General features: G+C 36.0%; 1 protein-coding gene across 1 annotated transcript in view; it reads left to right on the top strand.

Annotated features, from left to right (window-relative positions):
* Xpr1 (xenotropic and polytropic retrovirus receptor 1) overlaps nucleotides 1-22,784 on the top strand; it is a 125,138-nt gene that overhangs the window by 81,642 nt on the left and 20,712 nt on the right. Inside the window, exons 7-11 of the mRNA XM_042674554.1 lie at nucleotides 1,559-1,640; nucleotides 12,502-12,692; nucleotides 12,895-13,074; nucleotides 15,141-15,306; nucleotides 16,688-16,882. Of these exons, the coding sequence (XP_042530488.1) occupies nucleotides 1,559-1,640; nucleotides 12,502-12,692; nucleotides 12,895-13,074; nucleotides 15,141-15,306; nucleotides 16,688-16,882 (814 nt within the window). The remainder of the gene's footprint in view (nucleotides 1-1,558; nucleotides 1,641-12,501; nucleotides 12,693-12,894; nucleotides 13,075-15,140; nucleotides 15,307-16,687; nucleotides 16,883-22,784) is intronic.

Here is a 22,784-nt window from a genome sequence, read left to right as displayed (position 1 = left end):
GCCATTGCAGGCAGCCATTGTGCTTGTCCTGTAGCTTGGGATGACAGGCATACACTGCCATGCCTAGCCATTGGTTGTGATGGAGTCTTACAAACTTTTAATTCCCAGGCTGGCCTCAAGATTGCAGTTTCCCATTCTCCACTTCCCAAACAGCTCAAACTAGAGACTTCAGCTACTGTACCTAGCAAGAGGAATATTATTTGACTCTTACACTCTAAAAATTATAGTATAGTATACTAAAGATACACTAGTATATCTTGAAAAATTAATTTGTCATCCCAGTATAATAGCATAAGCAGTATCAGAAAATAAATGTTATTTTTACCATTGTTTCTAATTATTCATAATACCAAACATATAAACTCCAATTAAATAATATTTTTAAAATTTAGAGATGGCTGGGCCCCAGTGATCCTGTAGATTTAGTTAATCAGGAAGCTGAGATCTGAAGATTGAGGTTCAAAGCCAGCCCAGGCAGGAAACTTGATGAGACTAGTACCTCCAATAAACTATTCAGAAAAGGCTGAAAGTGGCACTGTGGCTCAAGTGGTAGAGTGCTAGCCTTGAGCACAAAGAGGCTCAAGGCACCAAGGCCCAGAGTTCAAGCCGCAGAAATTGGGGATGGGAGAGGTGTGAAGGAGGGGAGTAGATGTATCATGGTTAACACCTGTAATCCTAACTATTCAGAAGGCTGAGATTTGAGGGTTGTGGTTTGAAGCTAGCCCAGGCAGGATAGTCCATGAGACTCTTAACCTCCAGAAAAAAGCCAGAAGTGGTGGTGGCTCACATGGTAGATTATTAGTCTTGAGCACAAAGCTCAAGGACAGCGCCAGTGGCCCTAATAAGATCAAACTGTAGGACACACACAAAAAAGTTAGAGATGTATATGTTGTAAAAGGTAAAATTGCATTTAAAATCTCTGCTAGTCTTTAGTGTATACAAAATTAGATATTTCAGGTTATTTCATGACTCAGATCAGAGTTTTATAAAATAACTGGCAACTCTATTCTAGTTTATAGGATGATAGTTCATGGATAATTCTGTGATTTAGATTTATAAAGATCCAGATCATTGCAAGGCATAGTAGCAAAATCCCCAGCACTGGGGAGGCTGAACAAGAAGATAGCAGGTTCAAGGACAGCATGGACTACATAAACAGCCTGGACTATATAGACATAAACAAGACCCTGTCACCAAAAAAAAAAGAGAGAGAAAAATGGATCATAAAACACTTAAGGTTTCATAGGTTCCTTTTGTATTTATTTTTATTGGCTTAGTTATATAGGGGAGGAATTCATTGTTACATCTTTATACAGTTTACACTGTATTTCAATTTCACATATCATACTTTCTTCCCCTTCTCTTTAAAACAGCATTCCCAGGAGGTTTTCTTGTTCTGTTTTCATAGTTGCAAATTGTGTATTTTGACTATATTCAGCCCCATTTTTTCTCCCACCAGCTATTTTTATAAATTATGAAACTTTACTGCTTGTTACAGCATATGCTAAATGTTATTTGATATCGTCTTATACTCAAAATGCTGTTTTTTGGTCCACAGCCTGCACCAGCATGGACTACTTTTAGGGTTGGCCTATTTTGTGGAATATTCATTGTACTAAATATTACCCTTGTGCTTGCAGGTAAGTAGTTTAAAGTTTGAAATAATTTATCCAAATTAATATGCCTGTGTCATATTCTGCCCCTGTATAAAAAAATAAATAAATAAATGAAGCATTCGGGGCTGGGAATGTGGCTTAGGGGGTAGAGTGCTTGCCTAGCATGCATGAAGCCCTGGATTCAATTTCTCAGTACCACATAAACAGAAAAAGCCAGAAATGGCAGTGTGGCTCAAGTGGTAGAATGCTTGCCTTGAGCAAAAGAATCTCAGGGACAGTGCCCAGGCCTTGATTTAAAGCCTCAGGACTGGCCCTGCCCACCCAAAAAATCAAGTATTCTTATACCAAAAATAGTGAAAGAAGTTTGTCAAGGCTAATTTTTTTTCTTTGGAGATTGGTTATTTGTCTCTTATTTGTTTTGTTTTTGTACCAGTTCTGGGGCTTGACCTCAGGGCTTGGGCTCTATCCTTGAGCTTCTTTTTGTTTAAGGCTAGTGCTCTAAACTTGAGCCACAGTTTCACTTCTGGCTTTTTCTGAGTAGTTTTTTAAGATAAAAGTTCCATGGAGTTTCCTGGCTGGGCTGGCTTTGAACCATGATCCTCAGATCTCAGCCTCCTTGAGTAGCTGGGATTACAGGCATAAGCCACTAGCACCCAGCTATTTTCTCTTTTGCCTTTGGGTATAGTTACACTTTTAATCATTGACCTCTTAATCATCTTTTTTTGTTGTTGTTGGTTATTGGGCTTGAACTCTGGGCCTGGGCACTGTCCCTCACCTCTTCAGCTCAAGGCAAGCACTCTTCCACTTGAGCCACAGGGCCACTTTGGTTTTCTGGTGGTTTATTGGAGATAATGAGTCTCATAGACTTGTCTGCCCTGGTGGGCTTTGAACCACAATCCTCAAGTCTCAGCCTACTGAGTAGCTAGGATTAAAGACAAGAGCCAATGATGCGCAGCTTCTTCATCATTTTTTTAGTTTTAGTTTCAGTTTCTTCAGACTTCTTTGGGTTCCAGAATTTTAGCCTTCTTAATCATAGATGAAGAGCAATAAACCTTAGGCAATTTATTCACCAAAACTCACTTTGCTTATTGGAGATCCTCAGTCTTCTCCAGAACTATTTATGATTGCTTTGGTATATAGTTTTAAGAAACTTGTTTATGTAATCAAGTTAAAAAATTAGATAGTAGAAAAGGTTGCTTGCTCTTAAGCAATAGTAGTCTCAATACTAAGAAATAATGAAATAGTAAGGAAAGTGTAGTCTTACTAAATTTATCTAAAGAATTTTACCAAACCCCTCAATAGCATTTTACATTGTTTATCACTGCTTCTTGAAATATTTTCTTAGGTAGGCTTTCCTACTAAATTTTACTTGTGGATCTTTCCCAGTGTCTTTCACTAGCTATACTCTTCTTTGTAATATTGACATATTGGGGCATCCCATTAGATTAAATCCTTACATTTCTACTATTACTCATTTCCTACTGAGGTAGTCTTACTTGAGCCTATTGCTGTAAATACCATTTACATGTTAAGGACTAATTAGCTGCATGACTATTTCATAGGCACCTCACACTTACATAGGAAAAAAGAACTCTTGATTTTCTGTCCCTAAGCAGGCTTTTCTTTTCTGTGGCATCACTTGTTACCTGGTTTCTTAGGCTGAAACCTTTTAGTTTTCCCTCGTGTTAGTCAAATTTCCATTACAGTGGCAGAATATCTGAGATTAGCAGTGCAAAAGGAGGAAATGTTAGTTAGGTGCCAGTGGCTCACACATGTAATTCTAGCTACTCAGGAGGTTGAGATCTGAGGTCAAGGTTCAAATCCAGCCAGGGCAGGAAAGTCCATGAAACTCTTATCTCCATTTAACCACCAGAAAACCAGAAGTGCTGCTGTGGCTCAAATGATAGAGTGCTAGCCTTGAGCTGAAGAGCCCAGGCCCAAAGTTAAAGCCCCACTCTCGACAAAAAAAATCAAAAGGAGGAAATGTTTATTTTGACTCACAATTTCAGCCCATGGTTTGGCCCTGTCATTTTGGTCCTGGTCAGAACAATGTGGTGGGAAGCAAGTGGCGGAGCCAAGGTCATGGTGGCTGGGAGAAAATTAGGAAGGGGTTTGTCTCACAATATACCATATCCCCAGTAACCTACTTCTCCAACTAGACCTACTTCCTGCTAAAGTTCCTAATATGCTAATAGAGCCATCATCTGAGAACAGTTTTTAACACATGACCTTTGGGGGAACATTTAAGATTCAATCTAAAACATTATTCATCACTAATCCATCAGCAAATCCTGTTGCTCTGTCTTCAAATTATCTAAATCTAACTGCTTCTCACTACTTCTACCAGTATGGTCCTTATCTACACAACATTTTTTTCTGAGCTTGTTTCCTTGAATCCACTGTTAACCTCCTATACAACATAAACCTATGGTGTTTTGTTTGTTTTATGTAGATCATGTCACTCTTCTATTTGAAATCCATTCCCAGTTTCTCTTACAATAAAATCCAAACATTTTACAGTGGCCTATAAGATACAATAGAATATTGTCCCCATGGACCTTTCTTACTATATATCCTGTCATCCTCCCCTACACTCACTGTGTTTTACCTACTGTTCTTTGAAAATTCTAAGTTCTTTCTCATCTAAGGGACTTGCAGTGGCCTAATGTATCTTTCCCAAGCTCTGTACATAGCTTACTTTATCCATTCATTTTGGTTCCCTTTTCAGTAGACCTTTCTAATCACCCTAAACCCAACCCTAATTTTTTTTTTTATTTTTTTTGCCAGTCTTGAGGCTTGAACTTAGGGCCTGGGCGCTGTTCCTGAGCTTCTTTTGCTCAAGGCTAACACTCTACCACTTGAGCCACAGTGCCACTTCTGGCTTTTTCTGCTTGTGTGGTACTGAAGAATTGAATCCAGGGCTTCATGCATGCTAGGCAAGCACTCTGCCACTAAGCTACATTCCTAGCCTACCCAGAAATAATTTATTCTGTCCCTTTAGTGCTTATAATTAAAATATATTACATATTTATCTCTGTTTTCCCACTAAAATGTAAACTCTTTGATGCTTAAGCTTTTGTCTCTTCTGTTCGCTAGTATATTTCCAGTACACTGAATGGAACACAAGAACTCAGAAAAAATTTGGGACATTTAAATAGATAGAAAAGAAGAACAATAAAGTTAAATGATAGGAAGAAAACACAAATAGCAAAAATTGCAAAACAGAAACAGAAAAACAAATAATATCTAAAATCTCAGTTTCCTCCAGGCAAATACTTTCAACTTGAGGGCCAGTAATCATAGTATCCTTCAAGAGTCCATATGATTATAATTACAACTGTGTAATAATTTATTATAAAATTAAACTGTTCATTCTGCAAAGGAATATGATTTAGAAATGTGTATATTCTGTTTTAGACTTTGAATGTAATCAAAATGAATGCCTGGTAGTTAAGATCACTATTACATTGCCTTCGATAGTATGTATTGTTTTATATTTCATGTTCCTTAACAGGGCCAACTATATATAACAGATGTTCAAGAAATAATTTGCACAACTCATTACACTTCATAAATGTTTTAACGCTTCCAGTTATGTATTTTGAAACTATAACCCAAGATGTAATAGCATTTAGAAAGTATATGAACTTTACCTATCAACAAGTATGTTTTTGTGTTGTTACAGTTCTCCTTCCCATGAGTTATTAAAAATTAAGTACCCTAAGCTTATGATGTAACATTGTTATATGTACTCCATGATCAGATATTAATCTAGCTAGGATATTAGGATAATCTAGGATAAACACAGTGTACTGATATAAAATACATAGAAATACTATAGCACAAAGCTAGACCTACATTATCGAGCTAGCTGCTGAGCATTAACATAGAAAACTTCTTTCCTTATAAAGTTCATTATGTTAGGAAGATTAACACAATAATTATAATACATTTTGAGGTAGAAGGTATTAAATGTTCTAACCAGTTCAAAGGAATAGGAATAACAGCACTTTTTTTTTTTTTTTTTTTGCCTGTCTAGGAGCTTGAACTCAGGGCCTAAGTGCTATCCTTGAACCTCTTGTGCTCATGGTTTGTGCTCTACCACTTGAGCTGCAGCATCACTTCCAGCTTTTTCTGAGTAGTTTATTGGAGATAAGAGCCTCACAGGCTTTTGTACCTGGGCTGGCTCCAAACTGTGGTCCTCAGATCTCAGCTTCCTGAGGAGCTAGGATTACAGGCACGAGCCACCGGTGCCCAGCTGCAACTGTTTGCTTTTAAATAAGACTATCAGGGAAAACTTGATGGAAGACATGGTGTTTGAGCTAGGTATTAGTGGAATGAAAGGTATTCTCTGAAAAGGAAACAGATGAGCAAAGAAATCTAGTTAGCCTGTCTATGGCCATACCACCCTGAACGTGCCCGATCTCATCTGATCTCGGAAGCTAAGCAGGGTCGGGCCTGGTTAGTACTTGGATGGGAGAAATCTAGTTAGCCTAGGATACCAGTGAGATTTAGGAGGAAGGAATGGGTTGTGAAAGTAAGGTAGTAAATTTACCTAGAGTCAAACAGGTATTATCTAAAGCACTCTCTTGCTCATTTGTGGGTGGCATTCTTTGATTTCCAAGACAAATGTGGTAGTATGACCATCATCACTTTCATTTAAAAAAGACATCAGAAAAATATAAACTTTATTTTCATGCAAATTAATAAAAAAGTCTTTTTTAAAATTTAGGATAAAGAGGGTTTTGTTTAGTAAAGACTTTTGTGATACACTTTGGTGGGTTTTTTTATGTATGTGATTTATGTGTTTAATGTTATGCATGGGGTTTTCTTACCTCAGAACCTTTTTTTGTTTGATCTTTGTGTGTGTTCTTGAGGAGGGAGGGTAAGCACAGTTAAACCCAGCTGACTACCCTTACTTATCTCCCAGCAGGGCCTCAGTGTTGAGAGTGAGGAAGAGTGCAGTAGTAGTAATACATGTTCAAGCATGATTTTTTTTTAGCATTAACATAAAAATTATGTGTGTAATTGCTTTGGTTTCTCAGGAGACAAGACCCAATGTTTAGTAATTTGTCTGAAAAATCATGTATTCCATAATTTAATTTCATAAAGATGAAAGATTTTTTTAACTTGTGTATCTTACTAGAGATTCTTTGATATACACTATATTTCACTGTCTTTGGCCATTTACAATCAATATAAGGGTGTGATATAGGCACTTACACAAACTAGTGGTAAGAATATGGTTGCAAGCTTTTTTGAAAATAATTTAAGAATATACATATAAATTTTAAATATCTCTAAGCAACTTTATTTCTGCAGATATCCTTGTACTTAGATATGTGCATATATATGCACATATATTTTTAATTGCCCTGATACAACAGAATGCCATGTAAATATTAAAATGGATGGAAAGGTAGAAGTAAAATGGGGTACAGCACTTTAGGGAGCACTTTTGTTTGACATGCTTTCCAAATCTGAACACATTAAGTTTAGATCCAGCTGTATCAATGGGAAGTTCTTCTTTTCTTTTCTTTTTTTTGTGTGAGATAAATTTTAAAAATTTATTGGTGAAAAGCCTAGACTCTCACACTCTCCTATTTGAGCCACTACCCTGCCCAATCCTATCCACCAGAAGGCATGAATGAGAATTTTAGTAGCAGTGCTGTTTGTGATTATTGCAAAATTTGAAACAATCCAAATATTCATAGACAAAAGAATAAATAAATTAACTACTTTGAACCCGGTGAAATAATATATAATACTGTGGAGAATGAAATACAACTTCATTGAAGAACATGTATGAGTCTTATAAACAAACGTTGATTTAAAAAAAGGTTGCACACATTTTCATAAGTACACATTCAAAAGTACAAATTTTATGAGTCCATTTATATAGAATTCAAGTGAGTAAGATTTTGTTAAAGATAAAAATGTTCCTTTTGGGGAGATGGATAGCAATTGAAAGTAGGATATGAAGTGGGCCACTGGTATACAGTTAATGTGCTGTATTCCCTATCTTGAGCTCTATATCACTTTTATCATTACTTATGATAATGTATAGGTATAATTTATCCATATTTCTTTATTACACAGCACAAATTAAAACTTTACATTAGGAAATAACAGCTATTTGTGTGCTAATCTGGAAAAATGACACTTCTGAGATACTTTTTGTTTTTTAAAAATCAGGCTTTAGAACATGCATAGCATACTCCCAGTAGTTCTTTGTACTTGAAGAATTGTTAAAAGATAATAGATAAAATTGTTAGCTTGGTATCCTCCAGAGAAGGGACTTGGACTGAGAAGAGGCTTTTTATATCCGTCATAGTATTTGAAGGCCTTTTCTCATATGTGTATTCCTTTTTAAATTTTGTAAAAGTTCTTTTAAAGAAAACTGGTTCAGAAACTTGGTACTGTATACAAAAGACTCATTTTTTTAACTTTTAAGATAGGCTTCTTGGGGGGGCAGAGGCAGAATTTTTGTTTTTATTTTATTTATTTATTTTGTCAGTTGTGTGTCTTGAACTTTGGGCCTGGACTTTCTTGCTCGGGCTGGCTTTGAACCATGATCCTCAGATCTCAGCCTCCAGAGTAGCTAGGATTACAGGCGAGAGCCACCAGTGCCTGGCTGGAAGTGAGACTTTTTGTTTCTATGAAATTTCCTATTCTGGATATTTCTTATAACCAAAGTCATTCAATATGAGGCACTTTTTGTATGGCTTTCTTCAATTAGCCTAATGTTTTCAGGGTTCATTTATGTTCATTATGTGTCAGGACTTAATTCCTTAAAATTTCCTACATTTCTACCTCTCAGAGGTTTTTTTTTGGTTTTTGTTTGGGGGTTTTGTTTGTTTTGTTTGGGGCTTGGGGGGTTTTGTGCTACCAGTCCTGAGGTTTGAACTCAGGGCCCTGGTGCTGTTTCTGTGTGTCTTTAACTAAGTTAGCATTCTTATTACTTGAGCTACAGCTCCGCTTTTGATTTTTGGTGGTTAATTGAAGATTGGAGTCTCTACTGCATGGGCAGGTTTAAACTTTGATCCTCAGATCTCAGCATCTTGAATAGCTAGGATTATACAGGTATGAGCCACTGACGCCCAGCAAATGTTCTTACTTTTGATCTTATTAACAAATTAATGAGAATAGATGTTAACCCCATTGACCAATAAGGAAAGTGAGTTTTAGAAAAAAATACATCATTTGGTTTACTAGGATTTGATATCTAGGCTATAGAATTTAATTCCAAAGCACAGGCTTTCTCTATCATGTTATTTTTTCTATCTCATTGTTTTGAGAACTGTAAAATACAAAGAAAAATAATAATTGACTTTAAGTAAATGAATAAATTGGTGAAAAGACAATATAAGGCCATTTAGGTGCAAGCAAATGTGATAAAAAGATGCTTGTTTAAAAACTATAAAAAATTATCAAAAGCTAAGAATTAATGTCTCACAAATTTGTATGCCATTCAAATAAGTATGATGTGATAGCTTGTTATTTTAATTTGTGTTTTCCTAATGACTAGTCATTTTAAGCATCTTTTCATGAGCTTACTGATCATTTGCATTTTTTCTTTGGACAAATGTCTATCCAAATCTTGTGCTCATGTTTTCATTGAGTTGTCTTGTTATTAAATTCTCTAATTATTCTGAATATTAAGCTGTTGTTAAATAGGTAGTTTACAAATATTCTCTAATTCTATAAGTCATGTTTTGCTTTGTTTTATTTTGAGACATAGTCTTACCATGTAAGCCAGGCTGATATAAAACTGTGATTCTCCTACCTCAGCTTTCCAAGTGCAGGGCTTTTAGGCTGCTCAGTATGTTTTTACTTGCTTGTAACAGTCCATTTATCTACAAGAGTTTCATTTTTATGAAATCAAATCACCTGCTTCTTCTTTTGCACATCTTTTTAGTGTCATATGTACAGCCATAGCCAAATTGAAGACTGAAAATCTGCCTTTTTGTTTTTTCTAAGAGGTTTATAGCATTAGCTCATATGTGACCATCAGTTTTTGGGTTTTTTTTCAAGTAAGGGGTAGGTTTATTCATCGTTCCGGCTGACACCAGGCCATGTTGGTCCACGTGGTGGGGAAAGGCCTGGGAAAGAGAGAGAGCTGGGAAAGAGAAGGGAAGGAAAGAGCTGAGAAAGAGCTAGAAAAGAGCAGAGAGAACTAGAAAAGAGAAGGGAGCTGGGAAAGAGAAGAGAAGGAAAGAGCTGAGAAAGAGCTAGAAAAGAGCAGAGAGAGAGTGTGGGAAAGGTGGGAAAGAGAGAGCTAGGAAAGAGAAGAGAGCTGGGAAAGAGAAGAGAAGGAAAGAGCTGAGAAAAAGCTAGAAAAGAGCAGAGAGAGAACGTGACCATCAGTTTTGAACCAGTTTTTGTACATGATATGAATAGCCAACTGTCAAAGTACTAGCTAAAGAATTTGCTTTTCTGTGGAATCTTTGCTCACTATTTTGAAAGTCAGCTGGCCATAGATGTATAGATTTCTTTCAGTGTTTTTTTTTTTTTGTTTTTTTTTTTTTTTGTCGTGGAGCTTGAACTCTGGGCTTGGGCACTGTCCTTGTGCTCTTCATCTCAAGGCGAGTGCTCTATTTTTTTTTTTTTTTAATTTTATTTTATTTGAGAACATACTGTACAGAGGGGTTACAATTACATGGGCAGGATAATGCATACATTTCTTACCAAGCATTGCAGCCTCCTCCTTTGTTTACCCTTCACCTCCCTTCCCAGCCTCCCCCCTCCCCCCCCACCCAATCCTTCCCCCCCTCCCCCCCCCCACACCGACATTGTTAAGCTCGTTTTTGACGTGAGTGCTCTATTGCTTGAGCCACAGCACTACTTCCAGTTTTCTAGTGGTTTTATTGGAGATAAGAGTCTCACGGACTTTCCTGCCTGGGCTGGCTTTGAACCGCAATCATCAGATCTCAGCCTCCTGAGTAGCTAGGATTACAGGCATGAGCCACCGGTGCCCAGCTTGTTTCTTGTATTTTTTCAGTACATTTTTCTGTCTTTTTTTTTTTTTCCCCTGATCCTGGAGCTTGAACCTCTGGGCCTAGGTACTGCCCCTGAGCAGCTTTTGCTAAAGACTAGCGCTCTACCACTTGAGCCACAATGCCACTGCTGGCTTTTTTTCTGAGTAGTTTATTGGAGATAACAGTCTCACAGACTTTCCCACCTAGGCTGGCTTCAAACTGTGATTGTCAGATCTCAACCTCCTGAGTAGCTAGGATTACAGAGTGAAATACCAGCAGCACCAGCTGTATGTCTGTTTTTATGTCAGTGCCACACTGTTTTGATTACTGTACGTTTATAGTAAGGTTTAAAATTTAGAAATAAGAGTTCCCTGGCTGTGTTCTTTTTAATATTGTTTTAGCTTTTTGGGATCTCCCACAATATTGTATGAACTCAAGGTCAACTTTTTCCATTTCTCCCAAAGTAAAAGGGCTATCTAAATTTTGGTATGGGTGCCCTTACATCTGTATACTAATTTAAGTTGTATTGCTATTCTGATATCAGTCTTCTAATCTAATAATATGGAACTTCTATTTTTTTTGTCAGTCAAGGGGCTTGAATGTGGGCCTGGGCACTGTCCCTCAGCTATTTAGCTCTAGGCTACCTGCCATTCTAAACTTGAGCCACAGGACCACTTCCGGTTTTCTGGTGGTTAATTGGAGATAAGAGTCTCACTGACTTTCCTGCCCAGGCTGACTTTGAACCATGATCCTCAGATCTCAGCCTCCTAAGTAGCAAGGATTATAGGCATGAGCCACCAGCGCCCAGCTGGAATTCTTTTTATATGTTCAAGTTTACTTTAAGTTTTTAAGCAATATTTTGTAGTTTTCATTGTACAGCTCTTTTTACTTTTTGGGTTAAAGTTACTCGTAGACATTTTCTTATTTATAATGCTGTTTTCTTAATTTCATTTTAAGATACTTTATTGCTGGTGGACATAAACATGATTGGAATTTGTATATTGATTTTACTATGTCTAATCTATTATGGCTACTTTGACATTTATATGTTATTTTTGTTTCCTTACTTTTGTACTGTATCTGGGATTTGTTTTAGAATCAGAATGTAAAGCTAAATCTAGTTTTCCATTTAATAATCTCCTTGTTTTCATACTTATTCCCTTTAAAATTATTAATGAGGTTTATGTCAATTATGTTCAAAGTCTTCCACTGACTTATACATCAAAATAAAAGCTTAATTCTTTAAGAAGTACCATATAGCTACTGACAAACTCTCCCACTTTACCTCCTTGAAATTCCAATCATAATGACCTTGGCCTTGTTAACTAGGGCCCTTTGTACTTTGTCCACCTGGGGTCCTCTGACTATTCCAGTGGTTTTGTTTCTATTTCCTTGAGATCTTAGCAAATGTGTCTCCTGAGAGTTTTTCCTGATCAGGTGACCTGAATATGCTTAATACTCATAATTGGCTAAATATTAGTTTAGGCATTTGATATATGTTCTTTTTTATTCTTTTTAAAAAAAGGAAGGGAAGGAAAGAAGAATAGAGCAATTCTGTGAATTAGATATTATCATGTCTAGTTTACTAGTAAAAAAAAAAACAACCAAAGAGATTATATTATATCAGAAATCCTCAGCTGACATAACTGATCTTTTGATTCTAAGCCATTTCAGCATTCTTCACAATAATCTAAGAAATTAATGAAGCAGTGGAATAACATGCTAAAAGCCAAGTATGAGGAAAATTGCTCTGCAGAGTAAATGCAAAAAGAATCTGGAGGCAAGTCAAAATTATATAGGCATAGGTTTTATTTATGAAAAATTCCATGTCAGGGCTAGGTCTTAGAAAATGAAAAAGTAAAAGTGACATCATGGGTTTTACAACTAACCAATAAATTTTCTTTCAGCTGTGTTTAAACTTGAAACAGATACAGGTATATGGCCCTTGATAAGAATCTATCGTGGTGGCTTTCTTCTGATTGAATTCCTTTTTCTACTGGGCATCAACACATATGGTTGGAGACAGGCTGGAGTAAATCATGTGCTCATCTTTGAACTTAATCCAAGAAGCAATTTGTCTCATCAACATCTTTTTGAGGTAATCAAAGCAAGATATAAAATCCTATGACTATTGTTTGCCTTAGTTGTATAGTAGGTTTAATAGGTACTGAAATCCATCTATTAAAATTATTGGCTTATTACTAATCATTTTACTTATCTTCATTTATTAAAGATACTTCTGAGTAGTAATACAAATAAAACTAATTTTCTTTTTTTCTTTACTTCCTATTTTTTACCAGATTGCTGGATTCCTGGGGATACTGTGGTGCCTGAGCCTTTTGGCATGCTTCTTTGCTCCAATTAGTGTCATCCCCACATATGTCTATCCACTTGCCCTTTATGGATTTATGATCTTCTTTCTTATCAACCCCACCAAAACTTTTTATTATAAGTCTCGGTTTTGGCTCCTTAAGCTGCTGGTAAGTTCAGAAACTTCTGTGTAGCATTTAAAAAATAGTATAAAACCAAAGCTACTGGGTTGTAGGATTTGAGAAGGTTACTATTTACATCTATGCACATGGTACCCCAGCTTTGATGGCAAAAACTGCAGTGACTAAACTCAGCCAATTTTCTTTTTTTTGTTGTTGGTTGTGGGGCCTGAACTCAGGGCCTGGGCTAGCACTCTACCACTTGAGCCACAGCGCCCACTTCCTGCTTTTACTGTTTATGTGGTGCTAAGGAATTGAACCCAGGGCGTCGTGCATGCAAGGCAAGCACTCTACCACTGAGTCACCTTCCCAGCCCAATAAACTATACTTTTAAACACTGATATTTATCGGTTACACTTGTTGGTCACTTTATTTTAAATATTTAACTTTGATCTAATAGATCAAATTAGTAGAATATAAAAGTCAGTTTTGGAAAACATACATTTATTCACAAGTCTAGAAAGTAGAAATTTAAAGGTCATCTTTGCCATTTATCTATTCACTTACCTTTATTGATTAACATTCCACTATACCCATTCCCCCTCCTTCACTACCAAAAACATATACAGTATCGAGAGCTTATGGTTGCAAATAGGATAGCTTATCTTTTTGGCTTGTTGGACCCACAGAAGAAGTATGAGAATTATCAATGGACTGAAGCATAGAGCCAAAATATATTGCCTCAGAAAACAATGTCTCAGCCTTCATTGTGTCCCGCGGACACCTGATACCACTTTCTGAGATCCAATACACATAACTTTCATAGATGACACCCAGAAAAATATTTAGAGAAAGAATAGAAAGAACAAACTAAGTCTAAAAGGAGAATTTTCATAGACTCTTAGATTGAAATTGTCTATTGAGTATACCCACTTAGCCAAAAGTCTACTCCTTAGACAAAATTCTTTCAGTGCATTTCTCCTGTATAATAAGATGGAGTCTGATATAATGAAAATAAAAGCTGCCTTCATTCCATCTTCACACAGGTTTATCAATGCAATCTTCACCGTTTAAACACATTTCTGGTGATAGCATTACTCTCTAATCTTAGTTTCTCTGCAGTGTCAGGATTTCTGTTTATAGTGGTAATAGATTTCCACTAAAGAGCTAGGGATAAGTTTATTTATAATGGAAATATGAATAGTACCTACCTTTAGAATACTAAAAATTGAGTTAAAGCATACATAAACGCTAAGAAAAATACACTGCATCAAAGAGTGGTCATTACATTTAACTTTAATACATTTATTATTGTTTTCAGAACAGTGGGAAGAATGAATTTTTTTGGGGGGGGGACAGTTGTGGGGCTTGAACCCTGGGTCTGTCGCTGTCCCTCAGCTCTTCAGCTCAAGGCTAGTACTCTACCACTTGAGCCACAGTGCCACTTCTGGCTTTTTCTGCTTTATATGGTGCTGAGGAATTGAACCCAGGGCCTTATGCATGGAAAGCAAGCACTCTACCACTGAACCACCTTCCCAGCCCCAGAAGAATGATTTTTATGGTGAAATTATTATCATGAAATTAGTGCAACAGGGGGGCTAGGAAGATGGCTCAGTGGTAGAGCGCTTGCCTTGCATGCCTGAGGCCCTGGGTTCGATTCCTCAGCACCATATAAGCAAAATGAAAAAAAAAAAAAAAAAAAGAAATTAGTGCAACAGAAGCCAGTTTTATTTGACTATAATGTGTGGGATGATGTATCGTCCTTCCTTAGCTTTTCTTTGCAAGCAATGAAGAGCTTTGTGTTTAGTTAGCTACAATAGGAAGATATTCTAGAAGTGATCATAGTACTTTACACTCTAAATTAGACTTCCTTTCAGTGGTTCTATCCTCAGCACTCTTGCTTTATTTTGTTCTTGGCTTTAAGTCTGCTCACCTCTATTTTTTTAACTGTAGTTATTCCTGTCCTTTATTTCCTTACTTAGTTATACTTAGTTATACCCAGCTACTGTTGCTTGGTCCTTGTGTTTGTTGGTAATTGGTGCTCATTAGTTTTGTTTTACTAGCTAAAGTAATCATGCTGAATGATCAAACACAAAATAGATTTTTTTTTCTTTCAGTTTCGAGTATTTACAGCCCCTTTCCATAAAGTAGGCTTTGCTGATTTCTGGCTAGCTGATCAGCTGAACAGCCTGTCAGTGATACTAATGGACCTGGAATATATGATCTGCTTCTACAGTTTTGAGCTCAAATGGGATGAAAATACTGGCCTGTTGCCAAATGCAGGTAGGGTATGAATTTTCATTCATACTACTAAATTGCCAGCATAAACCAAGAAATATTGAGAATGGTAACTGGGAAAGTTAAGGTCATGGTGAAAATTCATCAAATAAAATTACAAACTTGGTCTGGGAAGGTGGCTCAGTGGTAGAGCGCTTGCCTTGCATGCATGAGGCCCTGGGTTCGATTCCTCAGCACCACATAAGTAAAAAAGAAAAAAGCCAGAAGTGGCGTTGTGGCTCAAGTGGTAGAGAGCTAGCCTTGAGCTGAAAAGCTGAGGGACAGTGCCCAGGCCGAGTTCAGGCCCCACATCCGGACCCAAAAAAAAAAAAAATTACAAACTTAATTAAATGTGCTTGGCATTCTGTTAACAATCTCTGATTCTGAAATCTGACTTTTAAATCATGTTATGAGTTTAGCCATCCGTTTGCCAAGAGCTTTACAACTTACTTAAAAAGGATTCTAACACTTAAAAAAAATTCTAGTAGTTATAGTGCAGTGCTTTAATGCCAATAATTTGTCATCATAATATTTTTCTACACTATTATATAGATATTAACGATCAAATGTACTATTTATTTAGTTCAAATCAAGTACTTTATGAAAGATTTCTTTTAATAGTTATTTGGTTGAGACCTTTTGTTTTTACTACTAGTTCTTTGTCATACCTTTAGTTTATGCCTGGAATTATATTATTAAGGAAGTTTGCCTTTGTGACAACAATTTAATGTAGATATTATAGCATCTGACTAACAAAAGTTATTGATAAGCTTGACAAGATGGCATTCACCTGTAATACAAGAACTTTAGAGACTAAGGCAGGACTATCCAGAAGTTCCAGGACAGCCTGGGCTACAAAGCAAGATCTTGTCTCAAAATACATTAGAGCCTGTGCTGACATATTTTGAATGAATGCCAGTGGATCACAACTCTTGTTTAGGTTTGTCATGCTATATAACCAGAGTTCAACAAAAGTAAAACTATTCTTGGTTTAAAAAAAAGAGTAATATAAACATTTTCTTGGATGTATTATAGTGATTTGGAGCTAATGAAATTGTAGTACCTTTTAAACTTGTAGATTTTTCAGCTGCTTTAAATTATACAACAAACCAATTTATTCTCCTTTGATTAGCATGCTCATTTTCTAATTCACTTATAGCTTTATCATACTCAAGAGAAAGTGATTCTAGGACAGCTATTCAAAACTCTAAGAGGAAAAAAATTCCAACTAATCTCTTTTTTACCTTTTTTTTAATAGCTTGTCAACGATTAAAAAGCTTGAAAATGCAGATATTTGCAAGAAGGAAAAACTAAAATATAGGACTTTTAAGACTTGCTAATGGTTACATTTATGACTTAATGTTTTATTCTTTTGAAATTTTCTCAGAAACAAAAATTTGCAACAAATACACGTATGGTGTGCGAGCCATCGTTCAGTGCATTCCTGCTTGGCTTCGGTTCATCCAGTGCCTGCGCCGATACCGTGACACAAAAAGGGCCTTTCCTCATTTAGTTAATGCTGGCAAATACTCCACAACTTTCTTCATGGTGACGTTTGCAGCTCTTTACAGCACTCACAAAGGTATTCTATGATTGACTACAAAGAGATTTTTACCACCTAGATTTTTATTACTTCAGTCTGTCCTTACTCTTGTTATTTTTCATTTGTCATGGTCTTTCCACTGAAGTTTGAGTCTGCTCAGTTACTTCAGTTTATTCTTGAAAACAATTTTAGTCTCAAAGTACTGGCAAGTACTTTGAAAAGAAGTACAATCACCCAGAATAGGAAGGATTATGATAATGTTTGAAATCCTGGAATTATGTTCAATCTATGGATGCTTTGAATTTTCATTTGCTTTTTTAGACTTCTTTGTTCATTAATGGGGTTGGGAAATAACTAGGTGAACAAGATTACCTCTGGCATCAAGTATATTTTTAATCTCTTCCCTTTACCAAGTAGTAAGAGTTGTTTCCAGCCCATTTAACTGCAAATTCAGTTCTCTGATCCCTCTAGGTTCTCATCTCCATGGCAACCTGTTATTACTTGCAAGTGCTCTTCTGTTGGAAAGAAAAAAGCTTTTAAGTTCTGGGCCACATGCAGTCACTCCTTTTGAATTTTTAACCTTTTTCTAAGAACTGTCAATCAACTATCTCACTTCCTTTTTCTAAACTGCTTTCCTTCTTTGTTTTATAGAGTATATCAGCCCTCACCTTAGACTCAACTTTTTCATCTTAGTTGGTAAAGAAATGTTACTAATTGAATTTATTATTTACTTATTTTTAAATAATTGAGTAGAAATTGTCAATAATTTTTTTTGTAAAAGGCTATGCTTTAGTGTTACAGAAATCTTAGTGTTTCAGAATTTTAAATTATCTAAAGTATATCTGTTAGCCATGAAAGATCAAGGCATTTTAGTAAACATTGAGTTTTGGTCCAGCAGAGCACATGAATTTTAGGATTTTCTGTTCATGTAAAGAATGTCATTAGAATTTTGATGGAAATTATATTAAATTTGTAGACTACTTTGGTAATATGGCCATTTCACAATATTCTACTGATCTACAAATGTAGAAAGCCTAGTGTCTTCACTTTCGTCATGGTTATAAGTTTTTATTATAAAAGTCTATGAGCTCCTTGGTTAAAAATTATTCCTACTTTTTTTTGCTGTGGTGGGTTTTTTTTTTTTTTTTTTTTTTTTTGTCGGTTGTGGGCCTGAACTCTGGGCCTGGGCACTGTCCCTCAGCTCTTCAGCTCAAGGTTAGCCCTCTACCACTTGAGCCACAGCTCCACTTCCGGCTTTTTCTGCTTATGTGGTGCTGAAGAATCGAACCCAGGGCCTCATGCATGCAAGGCAAGCGCTCTACCACTGGGCCACCTTCCCAGCCTATGCTGTGGTGGTTTTTGTTTTGGATTTGGTTTGCTTTTGAGGCTATTGTGAATGGGATTTTTTTTTTTTCTTTCTCAGTATGTCCCAAAATAGTTCTTACCCTCAATAATTTATAACTTAATAGAGAAAACAGACAAGTAAAACTATTTTAATTGGTTATAGACAATATGGATACTGAAACACAACTTAGATATGATTGCAAAATAAATTTATTCATTTACTCTTTATAATTTCACAAAGGGCTTTAAAATAAGAGTACAAAGAGAAAAACAAGATATCAAAAAGGCCTACAGCACAAGTAAATTTCTAATCCAGTCTTCAGGCCACGGGATGAAGGGTTTAGAGAAGATTTCCAAAGGGTGATGAGTAGACTAACTCCTATTATAATACATTAGGTCTAAAAAGGTTCTGGTTATTTCATTAAATGCCTTGTTCAAGACCTTGCAGTACACACATGCATGAGTAGTATATACGTATATGTGTACATACAACACTAGACAATGGATCTCAGAACCTTGTACGTGCTTGGTAATTGATATATCCTACCCATACAATCTGAGTGATAAAAGAAATCCCATTTCCCATTTCTTTCACCCTAGAACTCTTTTGTTGTTGCTTTTGTTTCACACAAAGCCGCATCTTAAGAAGTGGAGATACTGTTTGTTTACTTCACAGATTTGTTATAAGTATTAAGTAAAGGAGTACGAATGAAATCATCTTGATGATTCTAATGTGGGACTAGATGCCATGTATATTGAAATGCAATATAGTTTCCTTGTTGATGAGTCTTTTTAAGAGAAACTGTTATTGTGATCACCTTGGGTTGGAAGTTGCAAGTATCTGTTAGGGATGTTCAGTTGGAAATGTTTTGGACTGGCATATTTGTCTTATGCCTATACTCCTTACTACTCAGGATACTGAGATCTAGGATCAACGTTCAAATTTAGCCAGGGCAGACAAATCTAAGAGACTCTTATCTCCAGCTAACCAGCAAAAAGCCAGAAGTGGAGGTGTTGATCAAGTGTTAAAGCTTCAACCTTTAGCAAAAAAGCTAAATGAGAGTGAAGCCCTTGAGATCAAGCCCCAGTACTGTCAGCAAAAAGGAAAAAGAACCCATTGCAACAATGAGATGTACAAGACATTATGTTTTATGTTGAAAAACTAACTTTACAACTTTGGCCCGGGGGGGGGGGGGGGGGGGGGGCAAGGGGGGCATGTTGGCGATCTGCCAGGATACTAAGGGGAAACAAAGGAGGAGGCAACAATGCTTGATAAGAAATATACTTATTACCTTACTCATGTATTGTAACCCCTGGGTACGGTATTTTCACAATTAAAAAACTTATTAATAAAAAAAGAATAAAATTCAAGATCAAAAGAAAAAAGAAATGTTTTGGGCTTTTTGTTCTAGAAATATAGTTGTTTACCTATTGAACACAATTCATGTGCTCATGGTCAGAAAAATTTTAGAGGGACCAGTAGTTACATATTTTAATTCTGTCCCTGAAATTTTTTTAAACATTTTATTGTTGTGACATATTAAATATATCACAAATTTTTCTACCAAGAAACCTAGAACACGAGTAAAACAAGAAGACAACTGAAGAGGGGACATCAATAGAAAACATGACATTGAGTGATAAAATAATTTTATTTCTATTATTTTTTTAATTATTTTTGACAATATTCCAGTAGAAAAGACATTAAGCAACAGACTTGAGAAATAATCACTGAATCAAAAGAATAAATTCAATGTGTTTAACTAGGTAGGTTCTTTCTTAAACTAAATCAGTGTATGAAGTTGTAAAGGATAACTATTTTAAGGAAGAATGAGTAAAAGATAGCAAGATAGCCTTGTTCAGACTCAGAGATCTGAGTCTTTTCAAAGAACTAACCTGCAAGGGTTACCATAGAAACAGCATTACATTTAAAAGACATTCTCAATATTGTGTCACAGATTGTTTCTTATATTATGCTGTATGATTTCTTATATTATACTACTGTATATTAAAATGGAAGCATAAGAGTTAACTCTACACCTAGAATAATTTTTTAGAAGGCTAGGGAAGAGTTAGCTGACCATGTTAGACTAAGCATGATGCTACTGGGAGCCAACCCTCATTGGTTATATTGGAAGAAAAGCTCATTTGAAACATTTCAATTATATTGAAATTATATTCAATTTAATTTTCTATCGTTGATTTTTAGAAACAGATTTTTAGCTGGCAGCCAGCCTTTTTTTTTTTTTTTTCAAAATTTGAATTTCATTACAGGGCTAAATTTGAAACCAACTCCTATAAGTATTTTGTTAGCATTGGGATTACAGGAGGAAGGAAAGTGTTTTAAATGGTGTTTTGTTGTCCTTGAGGTTTTTTTGGCTTTGGCAGGAAAAGCCTGTGAGAGGTACAATAATAGAAAAGGTCCATTATGTTGTTAGCTCACTAGATTTTCTGTTTTCCATTTGTTCTTGGTGGATTTAGCGCTTTCCTACTCTTGTTACTATATTGAGGGGGGGAATTCATTTTTAAAATGCTCCTTATTTTCCTTTAGGTTGTTTTGGTAGCATTCACTATTAAACTTTTTTAAATGCTTGGACAAAAACAGATTCTATGCACTTAGAATTCATTTGTGTCCAAATGGTTGGTGCCCAGATCCCTTCTAGATCCCTTCTTCTTTAACATTCAGTAAGGGGTGTGCTGTGCCTTCTAATGAAATTTCCTCAGCAGTACTTTAGTGCCTCTAATGTAATAGTTACATCATTGTTCTAATGAAGAACACATAGTCCTGGTGTGTTTCCTCTCTCGGGCATGACCAATTTGTTACTGTCTTGTTTCTACGCTGAATAATAGACTGCAATTCCAGATTTGGAGTTTTCTGTATTATAATGGAATGGTAATTGTTTTTTAATTCTCTGGAGAAATTTTTGTCCTGTTAACATTAAAAGATAATATTTATAATTTTTAAAACTCATTTCAATAAATGTTCCCATTTTTGCCTTACTATTGAAAATAGTTCAAAACTAACATTAAGTAGCTTTAAAAATAGTTAAATTTCCTTCTTATCTCCTTTGTTACTTGAAGAAAAGGCTTTGAAAAAAGTAGCGTGTATGCTTTTTTTTCTGATACCATTTTAGTTGTCTTTTCTCTAATCACCTTTGATTTCTTAATTGCTCTTGCAACTAGAAGATGTGATCAGCATTTCTGTATAAGTCATGTTGCTTTTGAAAACACTCACTTTTTTCCTTCCTTTCTCTCTCTCTTTCTCTCTCTCTCTCTCTCTCTCTCTGTTTCTTTTCTTTTCTTTTCTTCTGCAGTATTGGGGTTTGGATTCAGGACCTTTGCTGTTCAGCCATCCCTCTAGCCCTTTCAGGGTTTGGGGCTTTTTCTTGGCTTTTTCTGCTCAAGGCTGAAGCTCTACCACTTGAACTACACCTCCACTTTGAGCCTTTTGCTAGCTAATTGACAATAAGAGTCTCACCTACTTTTCTGCCTGTGCTGGCTTTTTTTGGTAATTTATTGGAGATAAGTGTCTCAGACTTTGTAGTTCAGTCAATTCCCAACTGGCCTGAAGGTGAACAAACAAGAATAAGCTACTATTATTTTAAATTACTGAGTTTTATATTGATTTATTATGTAGCAATAGCTTTCTTTCCTGGGCTGGATTTGAACCATACTCAGAATATTTTTTTAATTGGCAATGGACATAAACGTAATTTTGAAGATAAATAAAAACAAGTGCTAAACATGGATAATGTTTCGCTTCACTAATAAAATAAATTCAAATTAAAATAGTATTTATCGAAGGAAATGTTGATACTGTTGCTGGCAAGGATATGAAGGGACAAACTCATCAATTTGATCATTAGGTATCTTAAAATCATTAATATCGTTTAACTTTTCCATAACTCTTTTCATGGTATTACACAGTAGAAAACTGAAATCTACCACTTTAGCCACAGTGCCACTTTGAGTTTCCTAGCGTTCAAATGGAGATAAGAGTCTCACAGACTTTCCTGCCTGGGCTTTGAACCACAATCTTCAGATCTTAGCCTCCAGAGTAGCTAGGATTACAGGTGTGAGCCATCAGCACCTGGCTTCATGGAAATATCTTTTAAAAGAGGAAATTCGGAAGTTTATGTATTTTAAACTTTTCAGAAGTTTAATCATAATGTATTTTGGCAGTGATTTCTTTGAATTTATACTCTTTGGGGTTTGCTCTACTTGTTGAGTCTATAAGTTTACATGTCTTGCTTATTTGATGGAATTTTATGAAATTTTTTTCTTTTTGAAGTTGAGATGTACTCAGAGAAACAGCGCTCGTACAAAAACTTTCCTGAGCCAGGCACCAGTGGCTCAAAACTATATTGTAGTCCCAGCAACTCAGGAGGCTGAGATCTGAGGATCACAGTTAGAAGCCAGCCTGGTAGGGAAGGCTGTGAGACTCATCTCCAATTAATCACCAGAAAACTGGAAGTGGCACTGTGGTTCAAAGTGATAGAGCACTAGCCTTGAGCAAAAAAAATGCTCAGGGACAGCACTCAGGCCCTAAGTTCAGGCCTCATAACTAACAACAAAAAAAAAAACCCTTCCTGGATTA

Source organism: Dipodomys spectabilis, unplaced genomic scaffold (genome assembly GCF_019054845.1).
Source record: "Dipodomys spectabilis isolate Male_0828 unplaced genomic scaffold, ASM1905484v1 ptg000019l, whole genome shotgun sequence".
Taxonomy (NCBI): domain Eukaryota; kingdom Metazoa; phylum Chordata; class Mammalia; order Rodentia; family Heteromyidae; genus Dipodomys; species Dipodomys spectabilis.
This window is presented reverse-complemented; position numbering and strand designations above follow the sequence as displayed.